The sequence below is a fragment of the Salmo salar genome, chromosome ssa12 (assembly GCF_905237065.1).
Source record: "Salmo salar chromosome ssa12, Ssal_v3.1, whole genome shotgun sequence".
Taxonomy (NCBI): Eukaryota; Metazoa; Chordata; class Actinopteri; order Salmoniformes; family Salmonidae; genus Salmo; species Salmo salar.
In genome coordinates, this window is record NC_059453.1 from 19404870 (window position 1) to 19423462 (window position 18593).

At 35.5% G+C, this 18593-nt stretch overlaps 1 protein-coding gene across 1 annotated transcript in view; it reads right to left on the reverse strand.

Annotated features, from left to right (window-relative positions):
- Positions 1-593: 593 nt before the first annotated feature.
- The window catches only part of LOC106564378 (complement C1q tumor necrosis factor-related protein 1), an 18674-nt gene continuing 674 nt past the window's right edge, over positions 594-18593 (reverse strand). The window contains exons 1-4 of the mRNA XM_045690985.1: positions 18479-18593; positions 15079-15288; positions 4573-4824; positions 594-3784 (exon numbers count right to left, since the gene is read on the reverse strand). The exon at positions 18479-18593 is cut by the window's right edge and continues 674 nt beyond it. Of these exons, the coding sequence (XP_045546941.1) occupies positions 3489-3784; positions 4573-4824; positions 15079-15288; positions 18479-18485 (765 nt within the window). The 5' untranslated portion in view covers positions 18486-18593 and the 3' untranslated portion in view covers positions 594-3488. The remainder of the gene's footprint in view (positions 3785-4572; positions 4825-15078; positions 15289-18478) is intronic.

Sequence of the window (18593 nt, forward strand, 5' to 3'; positions counted from 1 at the left end):
ACACTAGAAAGGGCCGATCTTAGAGATGTCCTAACTTGAGGGGTCGTGGCCCCACTCTCCCATCTGGGATACATTCTCAGAGACTTTCTGCCTTACCCTTTCTATCTTTCTATTTCCCTCTCTCCTTCTCTCTCATTAGAATGCAGTCTCCTCTCGCTTGCTCTCTCTCTCTTCCATTCCCCATTTCCCTTTCTCTCATCCTCCTTCTTTCTCTCTCCTTTTGCCCCCTATTTTCCTTTCCTCTCTACTATTCTCCTCTCCCTCTCTGTCTCCTTCTTCTCCCCCTCTTTCCCTCTTCTCTCAGGGTAGTGCGGTCAGTCAGGGGTCTGGTTGTCATTAGCTTCCTGTTACTGATTTAAAGAAAAACAGCCCCGACAGAGAGAGAGAGAGAGAGAGAGAGAGAGGGAGAGAGAGATGGAGAGAGAGAGAGCGAGAGAGGGAGGGGGGAGATGGAGAGAGAGAGCAAGAGAGAGGGAGAGAGGAGAGAGAGAGCAAGAGAGGGAGAGGAAGAGCAAGAGCGAGAGAGGGATAGAGGAGAGAGGAGAGAGAGAGAGAGAGAGAGAGAGAGAGAGAGAGAGAGAGAGAGAGAGAGAGAGAGGGAGAGAGGGAGAGAGGGAGAGAGAGGGAGAGAGAGGGAGAGAGAGGGAGAGAGAGAGAAAGAGAGGAGAGAGGGAGGGAGGGAGAAAGAGAGAGAGAGAGGGAGGGAGAGAGAGAGAGAGATAGCGAGGGTGTTAGAGAGAAAGCTGTGACTTACTTTAACGCAGGGGGAAATCGGACGTCATTGACGTCATTGAAAACTCTCGCTATCACTCTGCTTGAACCCTTCTCCAGAAACCTGGCTTGTAAACATGCCACGAGCATGATACAACATACGTCATAACCTGTCATAGCCTGTCATACCAACTGCTCCCAGCCGCCCTCCCATCTAAACCTTGAACTCTAACAGCAGTAACTGCAGGAGTTTTAGCAACACTATTTCACAGGTAACACAACACCACAACTTACTTTATGGCTCATTTTATAGAGCATGGCGTTTATAGGATAGTGGGGCGATTCAAAGCTACTTTACTGTTTACCTCAGATAGAGCAGTTACTGTTATGAACTGGGTCCATGTCTTTAATGATGGTATAAAAGGCTCTAAGTGCTGTAAATACAAGAGAACTACACAACCGTCTAATAGGACTAATAAAATGCATCTAGGAAGGAACATGAGTTTGGCTGCTTTTCACTTTTACTGTAGCCTGGTTCCAGATCTGTTTGTACTGTCTTGCAATGGTCATTGTCATGGCAAACAGCACAAACTGATCTGGGACCAGGCTAGTTTTAAAAAATGCATCTGCATTCGTAGAGACGCGTAGGAAACAGAACAATTGTTTGAACGAGGTTATAAATAGCTGTGTTTTGGGGCACATGGTAATAACCCAATCCACAATGCTTTATGCTGTTCTGCCTCCTGGGTACAGCAAACCAACTGTGTCAACTTCTGCTCTTGGTTTTGAGTGATATCCAGGAAATAGGTACTTACAGTACAACAGCCATAGGATGTACATCACTATGGTACGCTATTAAATTGGCTACAGAGCTATTGACTTGGGAATTACACCACTAAAGCCTCTTCTAATTGGCTACAGAGCTATTGCCTGGGGAACTACACCAGTAAAGCCTATTCTAATTGGCTACAGAGCTATTGCCTAGGGAACTACACCAGTAAGGCCTCTTCTAATTGGCTACAGAGCTATTGCCTAGGGAACTACACCAGTAAAGCCTATTCTAATTGGCTACAAAGCTATCTAGTCATGGCCTAATTCACCAGTTGGTCTCTCCTCTATCTCCAGTTTAGCCCCAGTCCCTGTGGACTGGGGATGGAATTAGCAGTAATAGGAGAGATATGGTCATCCATCTGGCAACCAATTCAACCATCACCATCCAAACCACACATGGAGATGTTCTTTCCCTCTCTTTAGCTTTTAGTTGGGTTTTTCATTGGAGCTGTCAAACAAAACTGATCATCTCAGACTGCACCCATATTCCCTACATAGTGCACTACTATGACATACTAGGACACACCTTATATTCCCTACATAGTGCACTAATATGACATACTAGGACACACCTTATATTCCCTATATAGTGCACTACTTTTGGCACCCTATTCCCCATTTATTGCAATACTATTTCATATTCTAATATTGACACCAATGACGGGTTGTATACTCTAACGGTGGGAAACAGGCAGGGGTCAGGGGGCTCAGGGTTTGACCTATAACCTCTAGGTGAAAGATAGAATGCACCTGTTCAACCTGCTCAACTGACAATGGGGAGTAATGGTTCTAGAAGGTCTGGTTTAGAATGGGCTTCTAGTTTGAATGGGTTTTAGAAATTATTGTATGGTTTATATTTTTTCTGATTCAGTATGTGTTGTTTTGATACAATGGAATTCAGTATTTTCAGATTTTGGTGGTATAGGGTTAGGGAAAGCCCAGCCTGGATGCAGAACTTTTTCAAACTGCATTCAGCAACAGTACCTTATTGTGTTCAGGACGTGACAACAACAACAGTTCAGCTAAAGCAAAGACCAACTGGCACCCAGTCTAGTGATAAAACGTTTTAGGTAACAAAAATCTATACAAATATTTACATGTTACAAGCTGCTCTGCAGCTTAACGTAAATCTCTATAAAAACACATAACACTGAGTTATCAATATATATATCAATACAATCTTGCATTACTTACTCAACAATCTCTATATATTCATTTGATATGGCTGGCATTTTCTCCTTTTTCACTTTTAAAGCTTTCCTCGAGGTCACCATAGCAACAGTTCAATGCAGGGTCCATTCACGTCTAGTCCCAAAACCACCCTATGAGCAAAAGATGTTGAAAAGACACTGAAAAGACATTGAAAAGACATTGGTAAAAAAATATGTTGAAAAGATGTTGAAAAGGTTAAAAAGTTACTTATTTTCAACCAATTTTTCTCACTGGGACTACACAACACTGCATAGTGATCTCGATCTCATTGATTAGTGGCCACAATCCTCCCCAATCAAAATACCTGAGAGGAATACATCGTAAGGCAGAGGAAAACATGTGTGCAGGTCATTTGTATCATTGGCTGCTTTAGGCACAACGGAAGGACAAACAAAATCCAACCCAGAGTTTCCATTTGGTGAGCACTGAAAGCACTACAAAGGAACAACTAAAATCAACCCAGAGTTTCCATTTGGTGAGCACTGAAGGCACTACAAAGGAACAACTAAAATCAACCCAGAGTTTCCATTTGGTGAGCACTGAAGGCACTACAAAGGGACAACCAAAATCAACCCAGTTTCAATTTGAATTTGGTGAGCACTGAAGGCAATATAGGCACAAGCAAAATCAAAAATCCAACACCGGCGCAAGTTCCCTCTCTCTCTTCTTTCCTCCTTTACTTTAAACAACCAAAATCCAACACAGAGTTTCCTCCCCCTCTTCCTCCACTCTGATCACTGGACACTAGGCGCCACCAAGTATCCATTAAAGGTAATATAGACATCCACGTCATCACTATAGACGGCGTTCTCCCTCTCCCTCTTGTAGAGCCTGACCCACACCTCATCGTTCAGCGCCAGGTCCATCATAACACTCTGACTCTGCATGATGGACCTCTCACTGGGCTGGGCGTACAGGATCACCTGCTCCTTATCGTTGTGCATCAGGTGGAGGTAGGTCTCCTTGAAGTTCCACGTGTGGATGTTCACGTTGAAGAAGTAGATACCTGGGACGAAGCAGTAGAATTTACCTTCAGAGAAAGGAGGAGAAAGTGATTAGTTAGTGTTAGAGTCAGGTGTTTTAATGCTGGGCTGGAACAAAAAACCTGCAAATAAGTGATGTTGAAGAAGTTGATCATGGGATGAAGAGGTAGAATTTACCTTGAGAGAAGAGAAAGTGTTAGAATCAGGTGTTTTTTTATTATTAGTGCTGGGCTGGAACAAACACCCTAGAGACACCGGAGTACTAGTAGACGCCGCGGACGAAGCAGTAGAATTGACCTTCGAACATGTGTAAAAAAGTGTGTGGGGCCTCCTGAGTGGTGCAGCGGTCTAAGGCACTGCATCGCAGTGCTAGAGGCATCACTACAGATCTGGGTTCGATCCCAGGCTGTGTCGCAGCCGGCCGCGACCGGGAGACCCATGAGGCACCGCACAATTGGCCCAGAGTTGTCCGGGTTAGGGGAGGCTTTGGCCGCCCGGGATGTCCTTCTCCCATCGCGCTCTAGCGACTCCTGTGGCGGGCCGAGTGTCTGCACGCTGACTTCGGTCGCCAGTTGTACAGTGTTTCCTCCGACACATTGGTGCGGCTGGCTTCCAGGTTAAGCGAGCAGAGTGTCAAGAAGCAACGCGGCTTGTCAGGGCCGTGATTCGGAGGACACTCTCGCCCTTCGCCTCTCCCGTGTCCGTACAGGAGTTGCAGTGATGGGACAAGACTGTAACTACCAAATAGATATCATGAAATTTGGAAGAAAAAGAGGTACAAAATAAAATACAAAATAAAACAGTGTGTGTGTCCTCCTTGTGGTTCTTCAATTACCTTTGAACATGTTGAAGTGCTCGTAGAGGTTGACGAACACTGTGTCAAACACCAGGGCCTGGTAGTAGTCTATACTGTGGAGGGATTTACGTCTCCCTACAGAGAAGGAGGAGTGCTGCGGCTTACAGGCATCTCCCGGGGCGCCCGCCTGGCCCTTATTCCCTTGAGGACCCATGGGACCCCGGTAACCATGGGGACCTTCTTTACCATTTTTCCCTGGCATGCCTTTATCTCCTCTGTCACCTTTATCACCTGGGGAGGGAAAGAGAAAGAACATATGTTGTCTAGACCTTTCTGAGATAGCATGAGCAAGGAAATACCTCACTTCTGGTGTGTATGTGTGTGTGTGTGTGTGTGCTTCCTTATTCGATGGCTTGGTGGATTTTCCACACCCATTGACCATATATGGACGTCTCTGATGCTTTAACCACATGATCTAAACAGGCCCCCTCTTGTCCAGGTCCTGTTTAAATGATCATGCTGTAGATACAGTCGCCTCTTAGCACTCATGTGAGGTCAGTATTCTTCCTGATGTCTAGATAGTGATGGTCAGGGTTAGGATAGTGTAAACTGATCCTAGATCTGTAGTTAAGCCTTCAAGCCATGATTACTATCAGTAGGACAAGAATTTGAAAAGCATCTGGACATTGTGCTTTATGATAACCAATACCACTTTTAGAGAGTCATTTCTCCATATATTTAGACTTAGTTAGCGACTCCATATACAGTTGCAAGAAAAAGTATGTGAACCCTTGGAATTACCTGGATTTCTACATAAATTGGTCAAAAAATATGATCTGATCTTCCTCTAAGTCACAACAATAGACAAACACAGTATGCTTAAACTAATAACACACTAATTATTGTATTTTTCTTGTCTATATTGAATACATCACTTGAACATTCACAGTGTAGGAAGGCAAAAGTATGTGAAACCCTAAGCTAATGACTTCTCCAAAAATGAATTGGAGTCAATACTCTGATAACCTGGAGTCCAATCAATGAGATGAGATTTGAGACGTTGGCTAGAGCTGCCCTGCAATATAAAAAACACTCACAAAATGTGAGTTTGCTATTCCCATGAAGCATTGCCTGATGTGAACCATGCCTCGAACAAAAGGGATCTCAGAAGACCTCAGATTAAGAATAGTTGACTTTCCTAAAGTTGGAAAGGGCTACAAAAGTATCTCCAAAAGCCTTAAAGTTCATCAGTCCACGGTAAGACAAATTGTCTATAAATGGAGAAAGTTCACCACTCCCTAGGAGTGGCCGTCCTGCAAAGATGACTGCAAGAGCACAGTGCAGAACGTTCAATGAGGATAAGAATAATCCTAGAGTGTCAGCCAAAGACTTACAGAAATCTCTGAAACATGTTAACATCTCTGTTGACGAGTTTACGATATGTAAAACACAGGAGGAATTTTGGACCATTCCTCTTTACTAAACTGTTTCAGTTCAGCAATATTCTTGGAATGTCTGGCGTGAACTGCTCTCGAGGTCATGCTACAGCATCTCAATCGGGTTGAGGTCAGGACTCTGACTGGGCCATTCCAGAAGGAGCATTTTCTTCTGTTGAAGCCACTTCTGTGTTTTGGGTCGTTGTCCTGTTGCATCACCCAACTTCTGTTGAGCTTCAATTGGCAGACAGATAGCCTTACATTCTCCTGCAAAATGTCTTGATGGGAATTCATTTTTCCGTTGATGATAGCAAGCTGTCCAGGCCCTGAGGCAGCAAAGCAGCCCCAAACCATGATGCTCCCTCCACCATACTTTACAGTTGGGATGAGGTTTTTATGTTGGTGGGCTGTGCTTTTGTTTCTCCACACATAGTGTTGTGTGTTCCTTCCTTCCAAACAACTCAACTTTAGTTTAATCTGTCCACATAATATTTCATCTGTAGCGCTGTGGAACATCCAGATGCTTTTTGCATACTTCACATGTGCAGCAATGTTTTTTTTGGAGAGCAGTGGATTCTTCCGTGGTGTCCTCCCATGAACACCATTCTTGTTAAGTCTCTCTATATATAATCGTTATATAATTAGACTTAGTTAGCTATAGTTAGTCTCTCCATATATAGTATATATATAGTTAGATTTAGTCAGCTATAGTTAGTCTCTCTATATAGAGTCCTTATATAGTAAGACTTAGTCAGCTATAGTTAGTCTCTCCATATATAGTATTTATATAGTTAGGCTTAGTCAGCTATAGTTAGTCTCTCTATATATAGTCTTTATATAGTTAGTCTCTCTATATATAGTCTTTATATAGTTAGTCTCTTTGTATATATAGTCTTTATATAGTTAGTCTCTCTATATATAGTCTTTATATAGTTAGTCACTATATATATCGTCTTTACATAGTTAGTCTCTATATATAGTCTTTATATAGTTAGTCTCTATATATATAGTCTTTATATAGTTTGCCTCTATGTATATATAGTCTTTATATAGTTAGTCGCTATATATTTCGTCTTTATATAGTTAGTCTCTATATATAGTCTTTATATTGTTAGTCTCTATATATAGTCTTTATATAGTTAGTCTCTATATATATAGTCTTTATATAGTTTGTCTCTATGTATATATAATCTTTATATAGATAGTCTCCATATATATCGTCTTTATATAGTTTGTCTCCATGTATATAGTCTTTATATAGTTAGTCTCTTTGTATATATAGTCTTTATATAGTTAGTCTCTATATATATCGTCTTATATAGTTTGTCTCTATATATATAGTCTTTATATAATTAGTCTCTATATATATCATCTTCATAAAGTTAGTCTCTCCATATATAGTCTTTATATAGTTAGTCTCTCAATATATAGTCTTTATATAGTTAGTCACTATATATATATATATATATATATATATATAGTCTTTATATAGTTAGTCTCTACATATATAGTCTTTATATAGTTAGACTTAGTCAGCTATAGTTAGTCTCTATATATATAGTCTTTATATATTTAGACTTGGTTAGCTATAGTTAGTCTCTATATATAGTTAGTCTCTCTATATATTGTCTTTATATAGTTAGTCTATATATAGTCTTTATATAGTTAGTCTCTATATATAGTCTGTATATAGTTAGTCTCTATATATATATATATATAGTCTTTATATAGTTAGTCTCTATATATATAGTCTTTATATAGTTAGTCTCTATATTTAGTCTTTATATAGTTAGTCTCTATATATAGTCTTTATATAGTTAGTCTCTATATATATTGTCTTTATATAGTTAGTCTATATATAGTCTTTATATAGTTAGTCTCTCAATATATAGTCTGTATATAGTTAGTCTCTATATATAGTCTTTAAATAGTTAGACTTAGTTAGCTATAATTAGTCTATATATATATATATGTCTGTCTATAGTTAGTCTCTCCATATATAGTATTTATATAGTTAGGCTTAGTCAGCTATAGTTAGTCTCTCTATATATAGTCTTTATATAGTTAGTCTCTCTATATATAGTCTTTATATAGTTAGTCTCTTTGTATATATAGTCTTTATATAGTTAGTCTCTCTATATATAGTCTTTATATAGTTAGTCACTATATATATCGTCTTTACATAGTTAGTCTCTCTATATATAGTCTTTATATAGTTAGTCTCTATATATATATTGTCTTTATATAGTTTGTCTATATATAGTCTTTATATAGTTAGTCGCTCAATATATTTCGTCTTTATATAGTTAGTCTCTATATATAGTCTTTATATTGTTAGTCTCTATATATATAGTCTTTATATAGTTAGTCACTATATATATCGTCTTTACATAGTTAGTCTCTATATATAGTCTTTATATAGTTAGTCTCTATATATATAGTCTTTATATAGTTTGTCTCTATGTATATATAATCTTTATATAGTTAGTCTCCATATATATCGTCTTTATATAGTTTGTCTCTATGTATATAGTCTTTATATAGTTAGTCTCTTTGTATATATAGTCTTTATATAGTTAGTCTCTATATATATCGTCTTATATAGTTTGTCTCTATATATATAGTCTTTATATAATTAGTCTCTATATATATCATCTTCATAAAGTTAGTCTCTCCATATATAGTCTTTATATAGTTAGTCTCTCAATATATAGTCTTTATATAGTTAGTCACTATATATATATATATATATATATATATATATATAGTAGTCATATATAGTCTTTATATAGTTAGACTTAGTCCTGTAGTCTCTATATATATAGTCTTTATATATTTAGACTTGGTTAGCTATAGTTAGTCTCTATATATAGTTAGTCTCTCTATATATTGTCTTTATATAGTTAGTCTATATATAGTCTTTATATGGTTAGTCTCTATATATAGTCTGTATATAGTTAGTCTCTATATATATATATATATAGTCTTTATATAGTTAGTCACTATATATAGTCTTTATATAGTTAGTCTCTATATATATAGTCTTTATATAGTTTGTCTCTATGTATATAGAGTCTTTATATAGTTAGTCGCTATATATTTCGTCTTTATATAGTTAGTCTCTATATATAGTCTTTATATAGTTAGTCTCTATATATATTGTCTTTATATAGTTAGTCTATATATAGTCTTTATATAGTTAGTCTCTCAATATATAGTCTGTATATAGTTAGTCTCTATATATAGTCTTTAAATAGTTAGACTTAGTTAGCTATAATTAGTCTATATATATATATATAGTCTGTCTATAGTTAGTCTCTCCATATATAGTCTTTATATAGTTAGCTTTATTGTTAGTCTCTCTATATATAGTCTTTATATAGTTAGTCTCTCTATATATAGTCTTTATATAGTTAGTCTCTATGTATATATATTGTCTTTATATAGTTAGTCTCTATATATAGTCTTTATATAGTTAGTCTCTAATATATATCGTCTTTACATAGTTAGTCTCTATATATAGTCTTTATATAGTTAGTCTCTATATATATAGTCTTTATATAGTTTGTCTCTATGTATATATAGTCTTTATATAGTTAGTCGCTATTTCGTCTTTATATAGTTAGTCTCTATATATAGTCTTTATATAGTTAGTCTCTATATATAGTCTTTATATAGTTAGTCACTATATATATCGTCTTTACATAGTTAGTCTCTATATATAGTCTTTATATAGTTAGTCTCTATATATATAGTCTTTATATAGTTTGTCTCTATGTATATATAATCTTTATATAGTTAGTCTCCATATATATCGTCTTTATATAGTTTGTCTCTATGTATATAGTCTTTATATAGTTAGTCTCTTTGTATATATAGTCTTTATATAGTTAGTCTCTATATATATCGTCTTATATAGTTTGTCTCTATATATATAGTCTTTATATAATTAGTCTCTATATATATCATCTTCATAAAGTTAGTCTCTCCATATATAGTCTTTATATAGTTAGTCTCTCAATATATAGTCTTTATATAGTTAGTCACTATATATATATATATATATATATATATATATATATATATAGTCTTTATATAGTTAGTCTCTACATATATAGTCTTTATATAGTTAGACTTAGTCAGCTATAGTTAGTCTCTATATATATAGTCTTTATATATTTAGACTTGGTTAGCTATAGTTAGTCTCTATATATAGTTAGTCTCTCTATATATTGTCTTTATATAGTTAGTGTATATATAGTCTTTATATGGTTAGTCTCTATATATAGTCTGTATATAGTTAGTCTCTATATATATATATATAGTCTTTATATAGTTAGTCACTATATATATCGTCTTTACATAGTTAGTCTCTATATATTGTCTTTATATAGTTAGTCTCTATATATATAGTCTTTATATAGTTTGTCTCTATGTATATAGAGTCTTTATATAGTTAGTCGCTATATATTTCGTCTTTATATAGTTAGTCTCTATATATAGTCTTTATATTGTTAGTCTCTATATATAGTCTTTATATAGTTAGTCTCTATATATATAGTCTTTATATAGTTTGTCTCTATGTATATATAATCTTTATATAGTTAGTCTCCATATATATCGTCTTTATATAGTTTGTCTCTAGGTATATAGTCTTTATATAGTTAGTCTCTTTGTATATATAGTCTTTATATAGTTAGTCTCTATATATATCGTCTTATATAGTTTGTCTCTCTATATATAGTCTTTATATAATTAGTCTCTATATATATCATCTTCATAAAGTTAGTCTCTCCATATATAGTCTTTATATAGTTAGTCTCTCAATATATAGTCTTTATATAGTTAGTCACTATATATATATATATATATATATATATATATATATATATAGTCTTTATATAGTTAGTCTCTACATATATAGTCTTTATATAGTTAGACTTAGTCAGCTATAGTTAGTCTCTATATATATAGTCTTTATATATTTAGACTTGTTAGCTATAGTTAGTCTCTATATATAGTTAGTCTCTCTATATATTGTCTTTATATAGTTAGTCTATATATAGTCTTTATATAGTTAGTCTCTATATATAGTCTGTATATAGTTAGTCTCTCTATATATATATATATATAGTCTTTATATAGTTAGTCTCTATATATATAGTCTTTATATAGTTAGTCTCTATATTTAGTCTTTATATAGTTAGTCTCTATATATAGTCTTTATATAGTTAGTCTCTATATATATTGTCTTTATATAGTTAGTCTATATATAGTCTTTATATAGTTAGTCTCTCAATATATAGTCTGTATATAGTTAGTCTCTATATATAGTCTTTAAATAGTTAGACTTAGTTAGCTATAATTAGTCTATATATATATATAGTCTGTCTATAGTTAGTCTCTATATATAGTCTTTATATAGTTAGTCTCTCTATATATAGTCTTTATATAGTTAGTCTCTCTATATATAGTCTTTATATAGTGTCTATATATATATTTATTGTCTTTATATAGTTAGTCTATATATAGTCTTTATATAGTTAGTCTCTCAATATATAGTCTGTATATAGTTAGTCTCTATATATAGTCTTTATATTGTTAGTCTCTATATATATAGTGTTTATATAGTCTCTATATATATAGTCTTTATATAGTTAGACTTAGTCAGCTATAGTTAGTCTATATATATAGTCTTTATATAGTTTGTCTCTATGTATATATAATCTTTATATAGTTAGTCTCCATATATATCGTCTTTATATAGTTTGTCTCTATGTATATAGTCTTTATATAGTTAGTCTCTTTGTATATATAGTCTTTATATAGTTAGTCTCTATATATATCGTCTTATATAGTTTGTCTCTATATATATAGTCTTTATATAATTATTCTCTATATATATCATCTTCATAAAGTTAGTCTCTCCATATATAGTCTTTATATAGTTAGTCTCTCAATATATAGTCTTTATATAGTTAGTCACTATATATATATATATATATATATATATATATATATAGTCTTTATATAGTTAGTCTCTACATATATAGTCTTTATATAGTTAGACTTAGTCAGCTATAGTTAGTCTCTATATATAGTTAGTCTCTCTATATATTGTCTTTATATAGTTAGTCTATATATAGTCTTTATATAGTTAGTCTCTATATATAGTCTGTATATAGTTAGTCTCTATATATATATATATATATATATATATAGTCTTTATATAGTTAGTCTCTATATATATAGTCTTTATATAGTTAGTCTCTATATTTAGTCTTTATATAGTTAGTCTCTATATATAGTCTTTATATAGTTAGTCTCTATATATATTGTCTTTATATAGTTAGTCTATATATAGTCTTTATATTGTTAGTCTCTCAATATATAGTCTGTATATAGTTAGTCTCTATATATAGTCTTTATATAGTTAGTCTCTCTATATATAGTCTTTATATAGTTAGTCTCTCTATATATAGTCTTTATATAGTTTCTATATATATATTTATTGTCTTTATATAGTTAGTCTATATATAGTCTTTATATAGTGAGTCTCTCAATATATAGTCTGTATATAGTTAGTCTCTATATATAGTCTTTATATAGTTAGTCTCTCTATATATATAGTGTTTATATAGTCTCTCTATATATAGTCTTTATATAGTTAGACTTAGTCAGCTATAGTTAGTCTCTATATATAGTCTTTATATTGTTAGTCTCTATGTATATATAGTCTTTATATAGTTAGTCTCTATATATAGTCTTTAAATAGTTAGACTTAGTTAGCTATAATTAGTCTATATGTATAGTCTGTCTATAGTTAGTCTCTCTATATATATAGTCTTTATATAGTTCGTTTCTATATATATAGTCTTTATATAGTTAGTTTATATATATTTAGTCTTTATATTGTTAGTATCTATATATTGTCTTCATATAGTTACTCTCTATATATATCGTCTTTATGTATTTAGTCTCTATATATATAGTCTTTATATAGTTAGTCTCTATATATATAGTATTTTTGTAGTTAGTCTCTATATATATAGTCTTTATATAGTAAGTCTGTATATAAATCATCTTTATATAGTTAGTCTCTCCATATATAGTCTTTATATAGTTAGTCTCTCAATATATAGTCTGTATATAGTTAGTCTCTATATATATAGTCTTTATATAGTTAGTCTCTATATATATATATAGTCTTTATATAGTTAGTCTCTATATATATAGTCTTTATATAGTTAGACTTAGTCAGCTATAGTTAGTCTCTATATATAGTCTTTATATAGTTAGTCTCTATGTATATATAGTCTTTATATAGTTTGTCTCTATATATAGTCTTTAAAAGTTACTTATTACTATTAGTCTTTTCTTCTATATATATATAGTCTTTATATAGTTTCTATATATATATATAGTCTTTATATAGTTAGTTTCTATATATATAGTCTTTATATAGGTAGTGTCTTTATATATAGTCTTTATATTGTTAGTCTCCATATATATATAGTCTTTAAATAGTTAGACTTAGTTAGCTATAATTAGTCTATATGTATAGTCTGTCTATAGTTAGTCTCTATATATATAGTCTTTATATAGTTTCTATATATATAGTCTTTATATAGTTAGTTTCTATATATATATAGTCTTTATATAGTTAGTTTCTATATATATAGTCTTTATATAGGTAGTGTCTTTATATATCGTCTTTATATAGTTAGTTTATATATATATAGTCTTTATATAGTTAGTCTTTATATATATAGTCTTTATATAGTTAGTTTATATATATATCGTCTTTATATAGTTAGTTTATATATATATAGTCTTTATATTGTTAGTATCTATATATTGTCTTCATATAGTTAGTCTCTATATATATCGTCTTTATGTAGTTAGTCTCTATATATATAGTCTTTATATAGTTAGTCTCTATATATATAGTATTTTTGTAGTTAGTCTCTATATATATAGTCTTTATATAGTAAGTCTGTATATAAATCATCTTTATATAGTTAGTCTCTCCATATATAGTCTTTATATAGTTAGTCTCTCTATATATAGTCTTCATATAGTTTGCTAGTGCCTCTTTTCTAACTAAACAGGGTTGTTGCAGTGTATTAATATCAATCCTCTCCCACACTGCACTGCTTGATTATATGAGGGTGTGGGTGTGTATTTATCTGTGTGTGTGTTTCAGCCACATCATCAGGTTCAGTGCCAGGTGAATACTGCCTTCTGGGAGCCTCCCTCCCTCCCTCCCTCCCTCCCTCCCTCCCTCCCTCCCTCCCTCCCTCCCTCCCTCCCTCCCTCCCTCCCTCCCTCCCACTCCTCCCTCCCTCCCTCCTCCCTCCCTCCCACGGTCCCTCCCTCCCTCCCCCCCTCCCTCCCTCCCTCCCTCCCTCCCTCCAAACAAGGATTTCAATTAATCTAGAGTTTTTTTTTATTGTGCGCGTGTGCATGTCCATGTGTGTGCCACACTTCTAAGTGAGAGAAACGTAACTACCTGTTGTTTTTGGGATAGGGTCAGGGGTCAGCTAAACCTGACATGGAATCTCTATCACAGAACACAGATAAACCCATAACCACACACAAACACACACCAGATGAAACAATACATGACATGTCTCCTGGACTATTTTAAAGGAATAAGGCTTGGAAATTTAACACAAGGCCTTTATCTCTTTGAAGAGTGTGTCTGTGTGTGTGTGTGTGTGTGTGTGTGTGTGTGTGTGTGTGTGTGTGTGTGTGTGTGTGTGTGTGTGTGTTCGGTTTGATTCCCTGTGTCTTCTGTGTGTGTTCTTTCTTCTTTAGAATGTTGGCCTGGCTGATTACTGATCCTGCCAAGTGTCTTCTTTTCAATAAGCTGTTACATCCTTATAAAGGCTAGTTCTGGAGGACTGGCTTGGGAAACGTTGCTCTAAGGCAATGCCTATATCTCATCTGGTCTGTTGGGATGTTTCTTTGTACTGTACCTTTGAGGTTGGTCATCTAAGATACTGATAATGTACTGATGTGTGTCTGTGTGTGTGTGTGTGTGTGTGTGTGTGTGTGTGTGTGTGTGTGTGTGTGTGTGTGTGTGTTTTTTTTTTTTGTCCCTTACCTTTGAGTATGGTCATGTTGATGTAGGTGTGGACCTCTGGCGTGGCGGCGGCGTGGTGGGCAGGGCGTGCAGCAGAGGATTCTGGGGGCTGCAGGGGGTCGCAGCATCGTCTGCATAGTTTTGGGGGAGGTCTGGAGGGGGAGGGGATGGACGAGGCCAGGGGGAGGAGCAATAGGACGGACAGACACACCCCGAACATGATGACCACACCTGAGGGAGAGAGAGATAGGGAGAGATAGGGAAAGGGAGGGAGGGAGGGAGAGAGAGAGAGAGCAAGAGAGAGAAATAGGGAGGGAGGGAGGGAGATGTGGGGAGAGAGAAGGTAAGGTAATGAGTAAGATCAGGGACAGCTGGATGTGTTGGTATTGGCTCATGTACGGGACATGATCACTTCTCTTTAGTGTGTGTGTGTTTGTGTGTGTGTCGTTCTGTGTGTGTGTGTGTGTCACTCAACCTACCTGCTCATGCTCACACCTGCACTGTATTAAACATGAAAACATTACCACCGCATTACCACATCCACTCTGTACATGTAAACATTACCAAATAACCATATGAAAACATTAACATTGACTGCCAGCCATGTCCACATGAGCTCATGGTTGGACACACATTCCCAGTGTCTCTACAAGACATCTGTTAGTGGGACAGGGACAGGTCACCAAGTCCAGTATACACACACCATAGAACCCATGTTAACTCTGTCTCTCTCTCTCTCTCTCTCTCACTCTCTAATTTGATTCTGGCATCAGGCCCGGGTTGACATACTGGAGGTCCTAGACAGCCAATCACTTTGTGTGTTACATCATTGGCCAGGGAGGTAGAGTGAGGAGAGAGAGGAGAGAGAGGGAGCAGGGTTGGTGGAAAGAGAAGGGGGGAAGGGAGAGAGTGAGAGAGAGAGAAGGAGAAAAGAGACAAGAGACAAAGATCGGGGGGAGAAGAGAACGAGCTTTGCAATCTTGGGAGACTTTCCACATCACAGTAAATGCTGTTCAAGACCATTCCATCAGTCCAGTGATGGAACTGGGCTATAGTTCCTTCTAGGTCCTAAACTATGGAACTGTGTATTTAGTCTTCCCTGTTGCTCAGTTGGTAGAGCATGGTGTTTGCCATGCCAGCAAGGTGTGTGCAACGCCAGGGTTGTGGGTTCAATTCCCACGGGGGGGCCAGTACAAAAAGAAATATAAAAAAAAATGCATGAAATGAAATGTATGCATTCACTACTGTAAGTCGCTCTGGATAAGAGCGTCTGCTAAATGACTAAAATGTAAAGAATGTAAAATGTAGTCACATTTGATTGGGTCTAAACAGAATTCTCAAGGTTTCAGCTGGATCATGTTAGAAAAAGGTTCATTCGAGACGCAGCTTTCCATAACTCTAAATACTTGAGTCTTTGTGCATTTCACTTCTAATCTGATCAAATAAAAAAGTTCACAAGCATTTTCCCAGTACCAGTGATTTCCTTGGCTTTAACTAAAGCAGGTTAAATATCTTGAATAGCCTGAATTGCAGGAGTAATCCAGACTGAAGCTTATAGGAGAACGTATTGGCAATGTAAGAGAGTTATGGGTTGTAATAGAAAACTCAGCCCACATTAGAGTTGTCCCTATCTGGCAAAGATGCAAAGACAGAAGCCCTGCCTAGCTCTACAATTTATCTTCTTCAAATCGGATTTGAAACCTAACCCTAACCTTAACCTCACTGCTAACCTTTTCCCATACCTTTTTACGATATAGACTTTGCAGCTTGGCCATCTAGTGAGAACATCAGCGGCAGGCTAAGTTTTCTCACTTCCTTGGTCTCTGAATGACCTGGTCACATCAGGAGGTATCAGTAGGACATGAACACTAAGTAGCATCACAAACCTTTACCTGAATAAACCCGGTACTTCCTGCTTGAGGAGAGGAGAGGTGAGAAACCCACTTGGATTTCACTACTGACATTTACGACCAGTTTGAGTCCACAGTATTTAGGGAAGGGTTTGGCTCGGGGGTTGAGAGAGACACATGTTGAGAGTTTAGTTGGACAACACTGTAGAGGATGGACTGGAGGAAGGGAGAGAGAGAGCGAAAATGGATGAGTGTGTATGTGTGTAGGGGAGTATGTGTGCATGCAAGCATGTGCATTTACTGTATATGTGTGCGTGCGCATGTCCATGTGCAAGCACTATGTGTATGTATGTGTGCTTGTGTGTGTATGTGTGTGTGTGTGTGTGTGTGTGTGTGTGTGTGTGTGTGTGTGTGTGTGTGTGTGTGTGTGTGTGTGTGTGTGTGTGTGTGAATCAGAGCGACAGAGCGATAGGGCCAGAGAGGAAATCCCTGGTGTTTTACACAACTCCTGGAATGTTAACAGTCTTTCCTAAGATGGATCAATGGTGAGAATGATGGATGAAAGGATGAAAGGATGACGAGAAAGAAGGGAGGAAGCTTTAGTTTCCCTCTGTGGGAAGTTATGAGATGACCTACGTTTTACAGTTTGACCATTCCCTGCTGGGCACGATGGCGTGCCAATATTGATAAACAGTAACACTAGTATCAAAATAACAGTACTGACAGTATTCACATTTTTATTTTACAGTATTAGAAACAGAGAGAGAAAATGAGTCCAGGTGATTGAGACTGTCAGTCATCGAAGAACCCAAATAGTTCGAGATCTCATTATCCACCACACATTTTTAAAGCTATTTTTGCAAAACAGTGGCGGGTGCCCTGCTTTGTTGTTGGAACCGCAGATTGCCCTTTTAAGTGTCTTTAGCATCTGTCCTCATACTTTAAAGTAATCAGTTATAAATAACTTAATACGTTATACGTCAGTAGCTTGGCTATAGCCTACCTAGACTACAGTTCAGGCAAGTTCAAAAGCCAACAAATAATATACATATATATGTTTTTTTTACATCAAATGCAAATGTACCGTGTTGTATGCAAATATTTGTATAGCCTACTGACTATGTTGTTCGTATGTTCATGACAATGTTATTCTGTCAACATTGTAGAATTGACCCAGAGAGAGAGAGAACGCCTACAGTACCCGGTGGTCGTTCTGTCAGAATGGATTCATTCTAACAGCCACGTCTACAGACGCACAGCATACATTTATATGGAACACATCCTTATACAAAGCTTAAGCAAATAATTACTTGTAGCAACATGCATCTTCGAAAATATTATTCTCGTTTCCATTCAGGCGCAAATGCACAGAACACTGCTGAGTTGGCTTCTGTTGAGAGTAACTTATTTCCAACGGGGGAAAAAATACATTCAAAGGGGAAGCAAGCGGTTGAAAAAAAAACGTGTTCTGCATCTGCGTGCATTCATGGAAACAATTAGTTGACTTGTCAGCAATAGATATAACAATGTCATTATACAGTTTCCATTTGACAAAGTCCTGATTCACTTACCTTGCATTCCTCCTAGCGATGCTCGCGAATGTATTGGTGTGGAGGATCAGCTGTGCGCGAGGAAAATGTTGTAACGGGGTAAGAAACTTTACTCAGCCTCTCTCTCTCCTATACA